The sequence below is a fragment of the Callithrix jacchus genome, chromosome 3, assembly GCF_049354715.1.
Source record: "Callithrix jacchus isolate 240 chromosome 3, calJac240_pri, whole genome shotgun sequence".
Classification (NCBI taxonomy): Eukaryota; Metazoa; Chordata; class Mammalia; order Primates; family Cebidae; genus Callithrix; species Callithrix jacchus.
This window is the reverse complement of record NC_133504.1, coordinates 48413330-48427852: the sequence shown is the minus strand read 5'-3', so window position 1 is coordinate 48427852 and position 14523 is coordinate 48413330. Positions and strand designations below refer to the sequence as shown.

Genomic DNA, 14523 nt, shown 5'->3' with positions numbered 1-14523 from the left:
TAAATGAAATTACAAAGGTTAAGGTAGTTATCTATTAATAGTAATTCCAGCCAAAAGGGTTGGTGCGGATGAAAGCCAAGTAAAAGTTGACAAAGAAACTAAACTTAAAAGCAGTGAATGGAGATCCAAATAGCTAAGACTGCCCTTTTATGCTTTACTAAAAAACCATTTAGTCATAGCTATGCATTGAAAAATAGCAGTAAATATTATGTACTGCTTCTATTTCTACCTAGGAATATTCTGTCCATCCCATCTAAAGATGAATGACTATATAGCTAAACTATAAATAGTTCAGATCCAAATACATTAAACAACACAATAAATATGTCTTTTTGTATTCAAAACGGAACACTTTTCTGCACATCTCACCTCCATACACCCCCAAACTCACATTCACTCTCTTGGCAAACTGCACCACCATCTACCCAGATGCCTGGAAGTTACTCTTGTCTCAACAACCTTACCAAGAGGCCTTCACTGGCGCACTCTGCCTCACTCACACAGCCTCATTCTCTTCCTGGTTATAGACAAGAGGGCTCTCTGTTCTGTGTCTAAAGGGGGACCCCCCCCCAACCAGACCCCCTCTCCAAAACCCATTCTCCAAACTGTCTTTTGGGAAAGGTGGTCACTCGTGGCTTTTCTGAATTGTCTCTATATAAATTTGCATACCAAAACCTCTGGGAGATTATGTTTACTTTTTAATCCAGCATTCCCCAAATAATTTTACCACTACATCTTTCTCTCAAAGACCATCTACTAAGAATCTGCACTTTTCGGCACTCTCTAAGCAAGAACCATATCCCACATTTGTGAGGCTACGGAAGACTTGAAGAGAATCTATATGGGAGATGATGAGCACCAAAGACAGTCTTAAAGCCTTGGACAAGGAAGTGCTTTATCAGCTAACATCATACAGCTGATCACAACTTCCCAAGTCCTGTTTGGCTAACCTTGAACTCCCTTAATAACATAAAATAGGTTGTATTTCACCACATTACTGACAGGACTCTCATTAAGGAATTTGCAAAAGGCTTTGCTGAAATCTAAATTAGTTTGTTTAAGGTATTTTCCTCTACCAACCTAATGCACCTCTCAACAAAGGAAACGATACACACTGGCAATAGTCAAACACAAAAGAATACAAGACATCTAGCATCTGCATGGCTTCCATGCAAATATTTTTTAAGATCAGATTTTTTTAAATAGCATTATTGAAATATTTTATATTGAGTCTCCCTACCACTTTAATTAGTCTTTTCTGTAAACAAATGGATCCGGTTAGGAATTTATTTCCTATATCATCCAGGAAACTGAGGTTGTCTTTTTTGGAATTGGCACAATGACCATGGCTTTAGCAGAATTTCAGTCAACCTGTACTTACTAGTGAATACTGAAAATACTAGTCGATGAATCTGATCCTCATAGATCTTAATATCTAGAGGATAAAGAAAAAGTTTTTGTTACTAAAGTATAAAATGAAGCAGATAGAGGTATACAAATCTAACTGACATAAAATTCAGACTTGCCTGCCTCTCAATGGACACCATAACAAAGATTCTTTTAGGACAAATGCAAAAAAACATTATGAACTTTTAATTTTCACGCAAATGGGCCTTACCCCGAAACATAAAAAAAAATTCACGTGAGGAAAAGAAAAAGCACTGATGGAGGTGCTACTTTAAGCCATACATATGCTCTCAAACACAAAAGAAATGCTGTTTTCGCAAAGGAAAACCTTACTTTAAAGTTCTACGTTTTACAGTCCGTGTTAAATCGCCCTTTTCCATAAGGAAGTACTTTTTTTCAGGAATATTAACAAAGATCCTTGCGAATTTGTATTTTATCTGGAAACACTTTCACTTTTAGCATCCCCCAAAACCCAATCTCACCATGATAGAAAAGTCATCATTTTTTATATTTATTTCGCTATACTATGGTATTTTAAAGACGAAGGCTTAAGAATCTCACAATCATCTCTAGGCTGTCTAGTTTCAAAAGTTCACTATAGGTAACTATTTTTTGTCATTCCCCACTAAAGAACTATTACGTTTCTCTCTTTTATGGATGAGGTAAATGACAGAAATCTGCCCAAGGTCACCTAAGAGAGCAGGACAACCAGTTAGAACTGAGCACACCTGATTTCTATTCACTCACCTAATTTACCGAGCCACCTGATCTTTCCAAAAATCGCCAAACCAAACTATGCCTCCCTTAAAGGAAAAAGCTCCACTTTAAATTATTTTGTTAAACTTTTCTCAAGCTTTTCCATGATAGCTGCCACGATGTCAAACATAAAATTAAAACTTCACAGCAGGACTTCACAGATGGAGAATGCTGTTATAATTACTATGTAAATATCATCAATAACAGCACCTAGAGAAATGGCAGTACAAAATGTTAAGAAGCAATTTGGTGCCTTTAAAATTCAGCGGTTTCAAAAGCTCGTCTGCTATCAAAAGTTTTCCTAACTCCTGTGTCATAATAAATAATTAAAACTGATGGTCCTATAAACCATTATCATTTAAACCTGGTCTTTTTAAATTGAGTAGGCAAAACCACGCACCTAAAATTCAGTAGCAGGGTAAGGATGCCACCAAAAGCAGCTTCGTCCCTTTTTCCTTGCCCTTAAAATTCCAATTCATGCCATAGAAAGCGCAGCCTCTCTCAAGAGTTTCGCGAATGGTAGGGAACGGGAAATGCACGAATTTCCAGAGCCCCTTTTATATAGGATCTATTAGGATCTACATCTCCTTCAACTGTCCTTACCGCTACACACCTCCGGCTGAGATTTGGGAGCTTCCGCAATTGATAAAGGAAAGAAATATTATTCAAACGTCCTTTAAAAACTGTATAGGGAAAACGATTCGAAATTCATCTCTGGGGAAAGCGAAGGGTGGTAGACCTCCCACTGCCAAAGGCAGTTAAAAGCTGCTAGTTAGAGGGCATTTATCCAAAGTGGCCAAACTTTCCCAAAATAGTCCTCTGGCGGCCAAAGGGGGAGAAAAGTGGAAAACCAAAACAAAACAACAAGCACACAGCACCATACTGACTGTGCCTCCGGATTACGCAGCCACTTCTCCCTGCAAAGTGCACGCTCCCGCGCCGCGGCCGCAAGCCGAGCAGGGCAAGCGGTGCCCCGCCGAGCACCCCTACACACCTGCCTCGGCCGGGGTCCGTCTCTTGCCGTCTACCTGTTGCAGCGCTTGCCACCGCCACGAAACCCCTGCTGCGGAGCCCCCCTAAATCCAACCACATCCAGGCCAGCGAGTGCCGCTCTCCCTGCGGCGGGAGAGCCCGAGGCAGCAACGCTCTTGCACCCAGGTGACTGACTGCACGGGCTTCCTCCGAGCAGCCTGAAGTTGGCTCCCGTCTACCGGGCCCAATGACACCCCGGGCGCGGAGGGGCTGAGAGGAGGGGGCAGGGGCAGGGCCAGGGCGGGCAAAACTGGGAGGGAGAGAGGGCGGGCGAAAGCCCGGAGGGGGAGTGGGCCAGCTGGAGGGCTGGCCCTTTTAAAAGCGGGTCACATGTCCAGATAAAGTTCAGGTTGCTATCCCGCCCCCCTGTGCCCTTCCTATTGGCCTAAAGAGAAGCAAGGCTCCACACCGCAAGGGTCAGGCGGGCTTCTTATTGGACAATTCGGGCTGTCAGTTACCAGGCGGGCGACATGACTGATACAAAGTTGCTGCGACACAGCCTGGACTCGGCAGCTTCCTTAAAGCCGCAGAAGCGGCGGGAGCTTGTGGTGCCGGGCGGTGGCTACACCAGGCGGCCTCCGCACGCTGCCCCCACCCCCATCGCTCGACCGCCCCAAACTTGCTCACGTCCACCCTGCTCTCCTCCTGGCCGACCCCAGGATATCTGGGGAGATGTGAAAAGTGTGGTGACGCGGAAGAAGTCGGTTTCTCCGCGAGCAGTCAAAGTGTCGTCCCCTCACGCTCGCTCTCCACCTGCAGCGCCAGGTGAGCGGCAGCCCTGGCGCCGCCCAAAAGCGTCCGCGCGCGGGGAGGACTCTGGGTGGGCTTCACCCGACCCCCGAGGTTCCTCTCCCAGCCCCTTTCCTATGTCTCACTAGTTACCTATCCGCAGAGCAGTCGCAGACTTCGCTGCCAGCGAGCAAGAGGATCACGTTCTCACTGGATTTGAATTTGCTTGTTTTAACCGTGCTGGAAAAGCCCTTTAAACGCAGCGTTCCTCCCATCCCTTAGCCCCCTACCACAAAAAAAAAAAAAAAAAAAGAAAAATGAAAACAGCGACATGGTCAAGAGCTGCTCCTCTGCTTCCTTATAATTTTGTCACTGTACTTACTACTTTAGTATTGGATTTTTCCACTAGTTCAGTTTGAAAGCAAGCTTACCATCGAGGATATTCACATTATATTGGGTGGAGGGGATGGGTCACAAAAGTGGGAGAAACAGACAGGAGGGGGAAAGAACCAAACCGTTTTCTAAGGATCGCGGGTGTCTGCACGAAGAAATTTCGGTTTCCCTCCAACCGCCCCCTCCTCGGTTCTTCTCCCGCCCACCCAAATGCTGCAGTTACTAAGCAAAAGGATGGGCTTAACTTTGATTTCTAAGGACTTTTAAGCTCCGCGTATAAGGCCCGGTTTTAGGCTCCCGGCTGGCACGGAGTCAGCATCAGTGACGTATACACCTAAATCTGGTCCCCGGCCCTCGGCGACCCGCAGCCGGGCGGCGGCAGCTGTGCGGCCTCCCGCCTCACCCTCGCTCCGCGCTCGCCAAAGCCCGAGGCGGGGGGCAGGGGGACACCCTATGCCCAGAGGCCCCTCCTCTCCTTACAGTTAGTTAAGCTTCGAGATTCCCGACCCCTAACCCAGGGAGACTTGAACTCTCAGCCCCTCCAGTCAGGAACTCCCTGGAGATAAGGGAGACAGCGGCAGCGCCGCGAGCTCGTCCCGACCCCCCGACTCCAATGCCTCTCGGTCCCCAGCGCAGAGCTGCCCCCGGCGTCCCCGCAGCCAGGAGTCCCCGCCGAGCGTCCCAACTTTCCCGCGGGGCCCGCCGTCACGCGCACTCTCCCTGCGCGGCGAGCCCGGCATCGATCGCACCTTGGCCGAGCGCGGGCGGCGGGCGGGAGCAAGGGGAGTCCCAGACCAAGCGCCTGGGCACGCGAGGCGGCAGAGACTCAACAAGCGTTACCGAATTATTCATTCTTAAAAGAACGGACGTGTCTCTTTTACTAAGTTTTTACCTCCTTTGAGGAGGGCCGGTCTTGCCCTGGATCTCAGCTTCTTGCAAAATCTAGGTTAGAACCGTGCAGGGGCAGCCGCCGCGATCGCTCGCCCGCCACCCAGCACCCTTGCCCCAGGGCCGCCGGCGGGCAACTAGTCTCCTGCCTGCATCCCACCTCGGCTTGCCAACCCGCGCCCTCTGCCCTCGGCGCGCAACCTGCCTTGCCCGGGGCCGCCCCTGCGCTCTCCGGGCCCCCCTCGCCGCTGTCAGTGCAAAGTGACTGTCGCTGCACTCACCTTTTCTAGGACATGGTGGGGAGGCTGGGGCGGGGGAAGGGGGACGGCGAGACTCCCGCCGCCGCTGCTGCCGCCGCCACCAGCAAGTCCAATATTGGCTGACGGGCGGTGAGGATGGAGAGGATGATAATCCCGGGAGTCGCCTTGCTGACGGTGCGTAGAGCAATAGAGCAATAGTGCTGTTACCCCACAAGAGGCGGCGAGGCAGCAGCGCCAAATCGCGCAGAGGGGGACGCGGGCACCCGCCCGCCCCCAGCGGCGGCGGCCGGGTCTCAGGCGGGTCCCTCTCCCGGAGCTGCGCGTCCGCCTGGCTTTGACGGCGGCGTCCCTGGGAGCCGGGAAGTCCGGCGGGAGGATCCCGCGCCTGCCGCTCCGCGGCGCCGCTCTCCGCGACCCCTTCCCTGGGCCCGGGGTGGCGGGTGACAGCTCGGGCGGCCGAGCGCGTGTAGGAGGGGGCAGTAGCAGGAGGAGCCTGCGCCCCACTCCCTGGGTCACACCCTCACGGGCAGGAGGAGGCGACGCCGGGAAACGGCCAGGGGCGCCGGCGGCCGCCCTCCCACCACGGCCACTGACAGCCCGGGAGCGGAAGGAAAACTGAGCCCCAAATGCACGCACCCGCTTCAGCCCTCCCCGCAGCTCAGCAAAGTCCGGTCCAGACCTCTCGTCTGGCCTCAGGTGCAGTTCCCACCTGAGGGGGGAGGCGAGGGCTGGGGACCACGCGTGGGGGGCGGGAGGGAAAAGTTTCTTTTCCTGCTCGGCGGCTGCCCACCCCGCTAGGCTGCTCCTCTCCCCGCCCCTCTCCTGCTCTCGGAGCCACTGCCCCACCCCCGCCGTGGGGGGGCGCCGAGGAGGGAGCGGGCGTCTGAGCGCGGAGGCGTGCGGGGAGCGGGCTGGGGAGCGGCGGTCGCTACGGATCCCCTTGCTCTGACGGCAGCTCAGACGCCCGCGGAGGCGGCTCCGCGGGGCGAGCACGGAAGGGGGCGAGTGCCGGGACCCCTCCCCCTCCGCTCGCGGCGCGCCGCGCGCCCCCGCGTCGCCTGGCGCGCCCCCGCGCCCTCGCGCCGGCCCGGGCAGACACCTACGCAGACGCGAAAGTGAAAGGGGGGTGACCCGGCCCGGCGGGCTACAGGCGGCGCGCGGGCACGCGGCAGGGGGCGGAGGACGGAAGGGTGAACCGGGTTCCCAGGATTCTCCCGCGCCCGCTGCTCCTCTGCGGAGCCTCCCCGGAGTCCCACGTCCCCACCCCGGCCACGCAGATCAGCACGTCAGGAGATATGTATGCGTGTGCTTGTGTGTGCGCGCGTGTTCACGCGCACTCGCGGGTTTGCGAGGTACGTTCTGCCCCAGACTCTTCCCCCGCACCGTTATACTCACCCTTAGGTGGAAGATGGGGGCCCGGGAGGAGGGAGAATTGTGAGTGTCACTACCAATTACGGGCTCCCCTGCTTGTGGTCCCTTTTGACTCAACCCCTCGAACTGACCACACACACACCCCTTTTCTGGCTTAACATTCCTTTTTCTACAGGGTGTATTAGCCTCCTCCACCTCTGCTCTTCTTTGAGTTCTTTTCCGTTTTATTCCTAAATAGCTGTGAAAGTTGCTAATCCCTTCCCACAGAGACCCATGTTAAACACCTAGCTGCCCTGTTCAAACAATCACTGCCTTTATCCTTCCACGTTCCCACTGTCCTAACAGCGAGCTTCCCATTGCCTCCATCACCCACAGTTCGGGCACCACTCGGTTCTTAGATGGCTCAAGGTAACATTTTGGCCATTAGTAAAACAACTTTTGACTTTCCTTATTTGTAGGAAAATCTTCTAGGTTCATACTTATGACATTCTTATGGTATATCTTAAGATGATGATCAAGAAAATATTTAAATATCAAATATTTTGAAAAATAAAATTCAGTGAGTTATAAAAAGGAAGATTTAGAAATGTACTGATGTCTGCAAACTAATTTGGAAATGCGTGCATCACAAATAAGATACAGTGACATTGGAACATTGGTGGAATGATAAAATGGACAGAAAATAGATATGTGAAAAGCATGTTGACAGTGCAATATTAATAGTAGAATGTAAGTGCTAGGTATACAGGTATTCACTGTAAAGTTCCTTCAATTTTTTGTCTGTGTTTGAAATTTTTCCTAAGAGAATACTGGATAAAAAGAACCCCCTACTTAAGGTAACCAATACAATGTAAATTGTTTCTAGAACTTACAAACTGGGCATTGATTATTCTTTCCCCCTTTACAAAATGATTTCCTATAAGAATTCTTTACCTAGGTACTCCCACCACTATTTTAAACAATGATTTCAATTAAGGACAACTTGATCAAACTAGGGTGTACAGTGGGGTTATTATAACTGTGATATTTTAGAAATTTATAATATTTCTTCCTGTGTTTCTTTTAGTCCATTTCACACACACACACCAACTACTCTCAAATTTTCATCTTCCCTGCTTTTGAAACAGTTGATATTATAAAGCTAAGATTGAATTTTTAAGCAGATATGGATATTCTTTTGAAACTTTTTCACAAAATAGCCTATGAGGAGTCCATTTGTCCTTTTATTTACAGTATCATCTGATCTTACCCCTTGAGAGAGATGTTAGGGGAACTTGCAGTTATTAATAGGCAAAGCTTATTTGTTTTTTTGATAACTGGATCTTTACACATTTGCCCAAACATTTGAATGATAAGTTTCCCTCAGGTAAACCACTTTTGTATTTTCTTCTGCTGACTATAAGACAAGGGTCGTCCTGTGACACCCTGAAAAGTGAACAACTTTGGGATAAGATCCGAGTCTTTCTCATCTGAAGAGAAGGTGACACTGGCTTTGCTTGGGATCACCCCACAAGTGATTGCTTCAGAGAGATGTCTTCAAAGAAGATGGATTTTAGACTCTTCATTTCAATGCCCATTCATAGAGAGCCCTGTCAACTCAGAAACATGTGTGCCTAGCAATGTCAATAATTAGTTGTTTTCTGAGGTGTCTCTTAAAGTTTGTTGCTTTCATCTTTTTAGATAAGTGTACTTTTTCCTGGCAAAAGGATAGAATTTTTTTCAAGAAAAATGAGAATTAAGAAAGGAAAATTATCACACGGAAAAGGACATTAACTTCATCTCATGTAGCTGCCAGATAGCGTAAAGCTGGAAGCAGCATCAGACATACCCTTTTGACAATTGTTCACCCTCTATTCACAGTCGCTGAACCTTGGGACACCTCCCTCCCCCATCCCATTAATGTCAAACTCCCTGGGGTTTGCCACCAAAGTGCACGACTCAGCATTTGCAATTTACATGTGTGACATCACATCCTCTATTATGTAACTTCAGATACAAAGCCTAATATCATCTAAGTTTGTGTTGGAAAAATCCTCCCTAGTTCTTTATTTCAGCTTTAGCAGAGCCACCCCTTAGTTCTCTGCTCTGAATCCATTCCTCAGCTGACACTGAGGGGTGGGGAGAAAGCCATGGAGTCATGGAGTTAGTGGTAAAATTATAAGCAAAAAAAAAAAAAAAAATTGAACATATATATTTTGAAATTATTATGTACCTCTCCATTATCTGTTTACTGACAAGAAAGTAAAGGCCAATAGGTATCATATAATTTAATCATATTCAATAATTTTTAAAAGTTAAAGGCTAAGCATTTGGTCCTAGTTAACTTCATTAATAAGCCGAGCCATGCTGGCATTTTTTTCTTTCTTTCTAAAAAGCTGGTTTTTTTTTTTTTTTTTTTTTTTCCCAATCTCTTACCAGCTGTTGGAAAGAGTTGAGAAAGACAGGGAGAGTCAGAAAGAGAAAGGAGGGGGGTGTTAGAGAGAGAAGATGAATAGAAGAATAATAGAAGATAAAACTTGTGTATTGCAAAGCACACATGTTACAGTTTATAAACACTGAAAGCAAATAAGAAATTGTGGACCAGAAGATAAATACAAAACATATCAGTATTTTTGTTAATATCCAAAATAGTCCAAACTCAATTTCCTAGACTACTTGGAATATTTTTATTAGCTTTGGTTATTCGTTAATTTCTGTATTTGTTTACCTTACTATTTATTCATCTGTGTACCTTAATTCCATTTGTAGTCATTTTAAATAGAAAATATGCAAACTTAATACATTTTTATGGCCAGATTTTGAGATGACAGAGCACCAAACAGCACATGCATCACAATTAGTATGCCATATTATTAGAAGCAAATCAGATTTCATTGTGTCTACACTGATGTTCTAAATTTAGAAATAATGTACAGTAGTTGAAAAAGGGGAGGAACTTAGAGCAGTATATTTTAATAACAATAAAGATATTTTCAATTTCTCTTTTTTCATATATTCTTGGTTTAGTACAAGAAATTCACCTTTAAATAACTGTGCTAATCTTACATAAATAATTGCATGATTTGTGTGCTCATTAAAATTATGCATTGAAGCTGTTTCTGTGATATTATGTACAGTAACAAGCCCAAAAGAAAGTGAAACAATCCAGTGGGTCAGGTGTGGGAAATGTAAGTCTCTGTTGAACTTGATGAAACACTCATTTAGAATTTCTCATTAGGACTTCACAGGAGCAGTTAGCTTTTCAGTAGTTGGCACTATATTTTTAGCAGCATTTTAACAGCTGTCAGTAACAACTAAGACAACATCTTGATCAACACTATTTTTTAAATTCTAGCAAAGATGACTGCAAAAAAATGCTTCAGGATTTGATCTTTAGCCATAAAAAAACTTACTGTGATATAAAATGTTATTAATGCATCAGGGACAGGCAATAAGGTATCCACATAAAATGATGCCACTTGAATTTTTATATTTTATTTTTATCAACCCGGGCAACATAGCAAGACCTGGTCTCTAAAAAATAGTTAAAAAAAATAGTTGAGTGTGGTGACACACACATATAGTCCCAGCTACTCAGGCAGCTGAGGCAGGAGGATAGCTTTAGCCTAGGAGGTCAAGGCTGCAGTAAGCCATAATTGCACCACAGTACTCCAGCCGGGGCAACAGAGCAAGATCCCTCAAAAATAAAACAAAAATTCATTTTCTGATGCCTAGGTACACATAGTAAAAATAATTTTAAGAGAAAATTTTTAAAATGTTTATTTAGTGTCAGAAACAGACACTACAATTCCAGGTTAAGAATAGCCATGTAGACAGCCAAAGTGAATAAAATCTTCTCCCTAACATTAAAGTTAATAGAGGGAAGTTATTACATGTCAGATATATGCAATGGAAGCAGCAAACAAAAAATGTAAGAAGCTTCATGACAGATGCCTTCTTTATTCCTAAAGATAGAGGTAAATTTGCTATGGGTAATGCATTGCAAAGCAAACTAAAACTAAATCTCTGCAAGTGTCAAATTTCCCTTTCACCTATAGTCTCCCCAAATTAAGAGATTTTTGTTCCAAGAAAAGGGTCATGGTATAATATTAAAGAAGCCTACTGAATCCCCTCATTCATAGGTCATCTGCTCATTTCGAAGACCTAATCCAACTTTTGAGTTTGTCCCAAGTAAGGCAGCTGAGTATTTCCCACTTCATCTAGCTGGCAGAGTAGAGAGTTTATGCATTCTTATATCAAATGATATTTTTATTATATTGCATTTGTGTTCTCTAATCCTTTTGGGGTTACTAATCCATTATCTCTTTCATTATGAAGCATTTTTTAATTGCTTGATGGGATTTTTTTTCAAAAGACATGTACAATTTTAGTAAAAGTCGAGGTTAGCTATCTTTTCCTCTTCTCTAACCAGGTGCAAATTTTTCAGTGCTGATTGTTTTTCACAGAGTACTATATAGTTTTATTAATAGGTATATTTTAACATTGAATATCCATTTTTAAAATGTTTAAAATGAACACTTTCTATATGGAAGGTATATGAAATGTCAATTCTTAATATTTAAATTATAATCTATTTTGAAATATTTAGTGCCAGTTAAAACTAGACCTTAATATTTTATCAAAACAAGTAGACATGTTTAGAAATAAACCTAGTTTAGTACTTAAAAAAATTTCTTGACGGGCACAGTGGCTCACACCTGTAATCCCAGCACTTTGGGAGGCTAAGGCAGGCACATCACCTGAGTTCGAGAGTTCGATACCAGCCTGACTAACATGGAGAAACCCCATCTCTACTAAAAATACAAAATTAGCTGGGTGTGGTGGCACATGCCTGTAATCCCAGCTACTCAGGAGGCTGTGGTAGGAGAATCACTTGAACCTGGGAGGCGGAGGTTGCAGTGAGCCGAGATCATGCCATTGCACTCCAGCCTGAGCAATGAGAATGAAACTCCTTCTCAAAAATAAAAAAGGAAAATGTAATGGTCTTTACCATGAATATGGTAGAACCACATCTTGTAAGCAAAGTCTGGGTAGACTTAACAATGCTAATGTATGATGATAGTGCTGATTACTTCCTTGTGTTAAGGACCAAGTAAGTACCTGAAGTCAGGATTTTACTAGGACATGTGTGCACAAAACATTTTTTTTTTGTTTTTAATACAAGACACATAATTTTACAATAATTACATATCTTAAAGAAGAAAAAAATTCAAGGAAAATAATTTTTAAAATTGATTATTCCAGCATGATCAGTTGCATATTATTATCTTTTCATTTATAAATTATGTTGTTTTTATTTCAAATTTAAGTACTACTGAAATGATGTTTTCTCTGAAATGTAATTAACAGTTTTTAAACTGTTTTTAATCTTTATTTGTAAACAAAATTTTTATTTTTATAATTTAGTAGCAACTGCCAAGGAACAAAATGCAATATCATATATACATATGTTTTTATCTACTATATTATTTCCATGACATCACAAGACCAGTACTGGAAGATACTAGCGGTACCTTAACAAACAAACACACAAACAAACAAAAACAAACTATGGACCCAAGATGTAAATCAAGGTAATCACAGCAAGTACACTTATGGAGAAACTCAAGGAAACACCAACTTTTGCAGATAATTCAAAAAGCCCAAGATGTAAGAAAGGGTCCCAAGGCAAGGTGTTCTTAATGAAAACTCTAAGCAGAAATTTTCAGCCTAGAGCTGTGTTTTATATGGGTTCTTTTCACAGGACAAGCAAATCGAGCAGTACAGCAGAGTCAGCTTGAATGGCTTTGAATTCTGGCTTTATTACCTACTTATGACGCAGGGCAATAACTTATTCTAGGTTTAAGTTTTTTTATTTCTGAAACTTTTTTTTTTGATAGAGTCTCACTCAGCCACCCAGGTTGGAGCCCAGTGGTGTGATCTTGGCTCACTGCAACCACCGTCTCCCAGGTTCAAGTGATTCCCCCATCTCAGCCTCCCAAGTAGATGGGATTACAGGGACCTGCCATCATGCCCCGCTAATTTTTGTATTTTAGTAGTGAGGGAGTTTCACCGTGTTGGCCAGCCTTGTCTTAAACTCCTGACCTCAGGTGATCTGCCTGCCTTGGCCCCCTAAAGTGCTAGGATTACAGGTGTGAGCCACCATGCCCAGCCACATATTGATTATTGATACTACAATGGGATAAGTACTCATCACAGTACATGTATCTAGTTATTGTACTCAAAAAATCTCAGCTGTCTACCCCTGGATGTTTGTTACAGAAAACCAAGACCATATTTTTTTTTAGGAGATTGAAGATAACACTGCCAATTAGGAGGGTTTTTGAGGATCAGCTTGAGTCCTCAAGCACTTTACACATCTAAGAATCTAAAATAATGATTCTCCAATTTTAGCACGCATGAGTCACCTGGAGAATATGATAAATAAGAGAGCCTGCTGGGCCTCACCCTTAGAGTTTCCGATTCAGTAGGTCTTGGGTGGAGTCTGAGAATTTGCATTTCTAACAAGTCCCAGGTTTTCTTAAAAAAAAAAAAAGGGTTTTTTTTGTAGAGACAGGGATCTTGCTATGTTGACCAGGCTGGTCTAAAACTTCTCGGCTTAAGCAATCCTCCTGCCTTGCCTCCCAAAATGCTGGAATTACAGGCATGAGCCACCATATCCTGCTGCTTCAGTTACCTTTGTAAACAGTTAACTGTGGTCAAGTTCAGATCACCTTTCTCGCTCTATTCTGAGTATGCCATAAAGATGGGCTCATTACTCTCAAGGTAGGTTTTAACTAATGTGTCTTTTTTAGCTTTCATCTTATCAAATGGGAAGTTTAGAGCAATTAAATGCGATACCCTTTTAACAAAGCCTGTGGCCATTCCTAGTTTGTTTGTTTTCTTAATTTAATAACACCTCTTTAAGGACGGGCATGGTGGCTCACGCCTGTAATCCTAGCACTTTGTGAGGTTGAGGGTGGATCACCTGAGGTCAGAAGTTCAAAACCAAACTGACCAACTTGGAGAAACCCCATCTCTACTAAAAATACAAAAAAAAATTTAGCTGGGCATGGTGTTGCATACCTGCAAGCTACTTGTGAGGCTGAGGCAGGAGAATCACGTGAACCCGGGAGACGGAGGCTGCGATGAGCTGAGATCGCTATTGCACTCCAGCCTGGGCAACAAGAGTGAAACTCCGTCTCAAAAAACAAAACAAAACATACAGTTTTAAGTTGTGGTAAAATACACAGAACATGAAGTTTACCACCTTCACCATTTTTAGTGGGTGTACAGTTCCGTGGTATTAACTACATTCATATTACTGTGCAAGCATTACTGCCATCCACTTTCAGAATTCCTTTCACCTTGCAGACAACATTCCTAGGATTTGACCAACATATTACGAGAGAGGATTTCCAATATTTTTCTCAGGTACACAAGCCTCTTGTTTACTTCTATAACAATTTTATCCCCTATTAGGAAACAATGTTGACATCGTAGGATTTTACTTCTTTGAGAAGTTGAAAAATGAAATTCAATTAAGATAAATAAAATTTGTTTTCATAGAGACGGACTTGATGAATAATCAAAGAAATTCAACAGAAATAAAATAAAGCTATGTTCTTAGTGTTTCTTAAAATCAAATTCTAAATGAAGTAAGCAGCATTTAAAAAGTAATGCCCAATATTTCACTTGTGAGGAAAGT

The 14523-nt window shown here is 44.2% G+C and overlaps 3 protein-coding genes across 12 annotated transcripts in view; 2 read left to right on the top strand and 1 right to left on the bottom strand.

Moving 5' to 3' along the window:
* Positions 1-5933, bottom strand: part of NR3C2 (nuclear receptor subfamily 3 group C member 2) — a 356613-nt gene extending 350680 nt beyond the window's left edge. For 2 of the 8 annotated variants that reach the window (XM_008992565.5, XM_035292341.3), the window contains exon 1: positions 5487-5933. The gene's annotated coding sequence lies outside the window, so the exon portion shown is untranslated. Of the gene's footprint in view, positions 1-2563; positions 3385-5209; positions 5345-5486 lie in introns of those variants that run through there. The other 6 variants (XM_078366026.1, XM_078366028.1, XM_054252644.2 and 3 more) reach the window with 3 other exon arrangements.
* LOC144581736 (uncharacterized) lies at positions 3655-4346 on the top strand. Of its 3 annotated transcripts, none has more exons than XM_078366441.1 (2): positions 3655-3960; positions 4088-4346. In XM_078366441.1, the coding sequence occupies exons 1-2, from the start codon at positions 3666-3668 to the stop codon at positions 4204-4206; spliced, it is 414 nt and encodes a 137-aa protein (XP_078222567.1). In that variant the 5' UTR covers positions 3655-3665; the 3' UTR covers positions 4207-4346. The 3 variants fall into 3 exon arrangements, with proteins under 3 accessions (XP_078222567.1, XP_078222568.1, XP_078222569.1); XM_078366442.1 differs by having other exon boundaries at positions 4093-4306; XM_078366443.1 differs by having other exon boundaries at positions 4074-4267.
* A 158-nt stretch (positions 5934-6091) lies between the features above and the next one.
* Positions 6092-14523, top strand: part of LOC144581681 (uncharacterized) — a 149741-nt gene continuing 141309 nt past the window's right edge. The window contains exons 1-2 of the mRNA XM_078366064.1: positions 6092-6136; positions 6421-6817. Coding sequence (XP_078222190.1) covers positions 6092-6136; positions 6421-6817 — 442 coding nt within the window. The remainder of the gene's footprint in view (positions 6137-6420; positions 6818-14523) is intronic.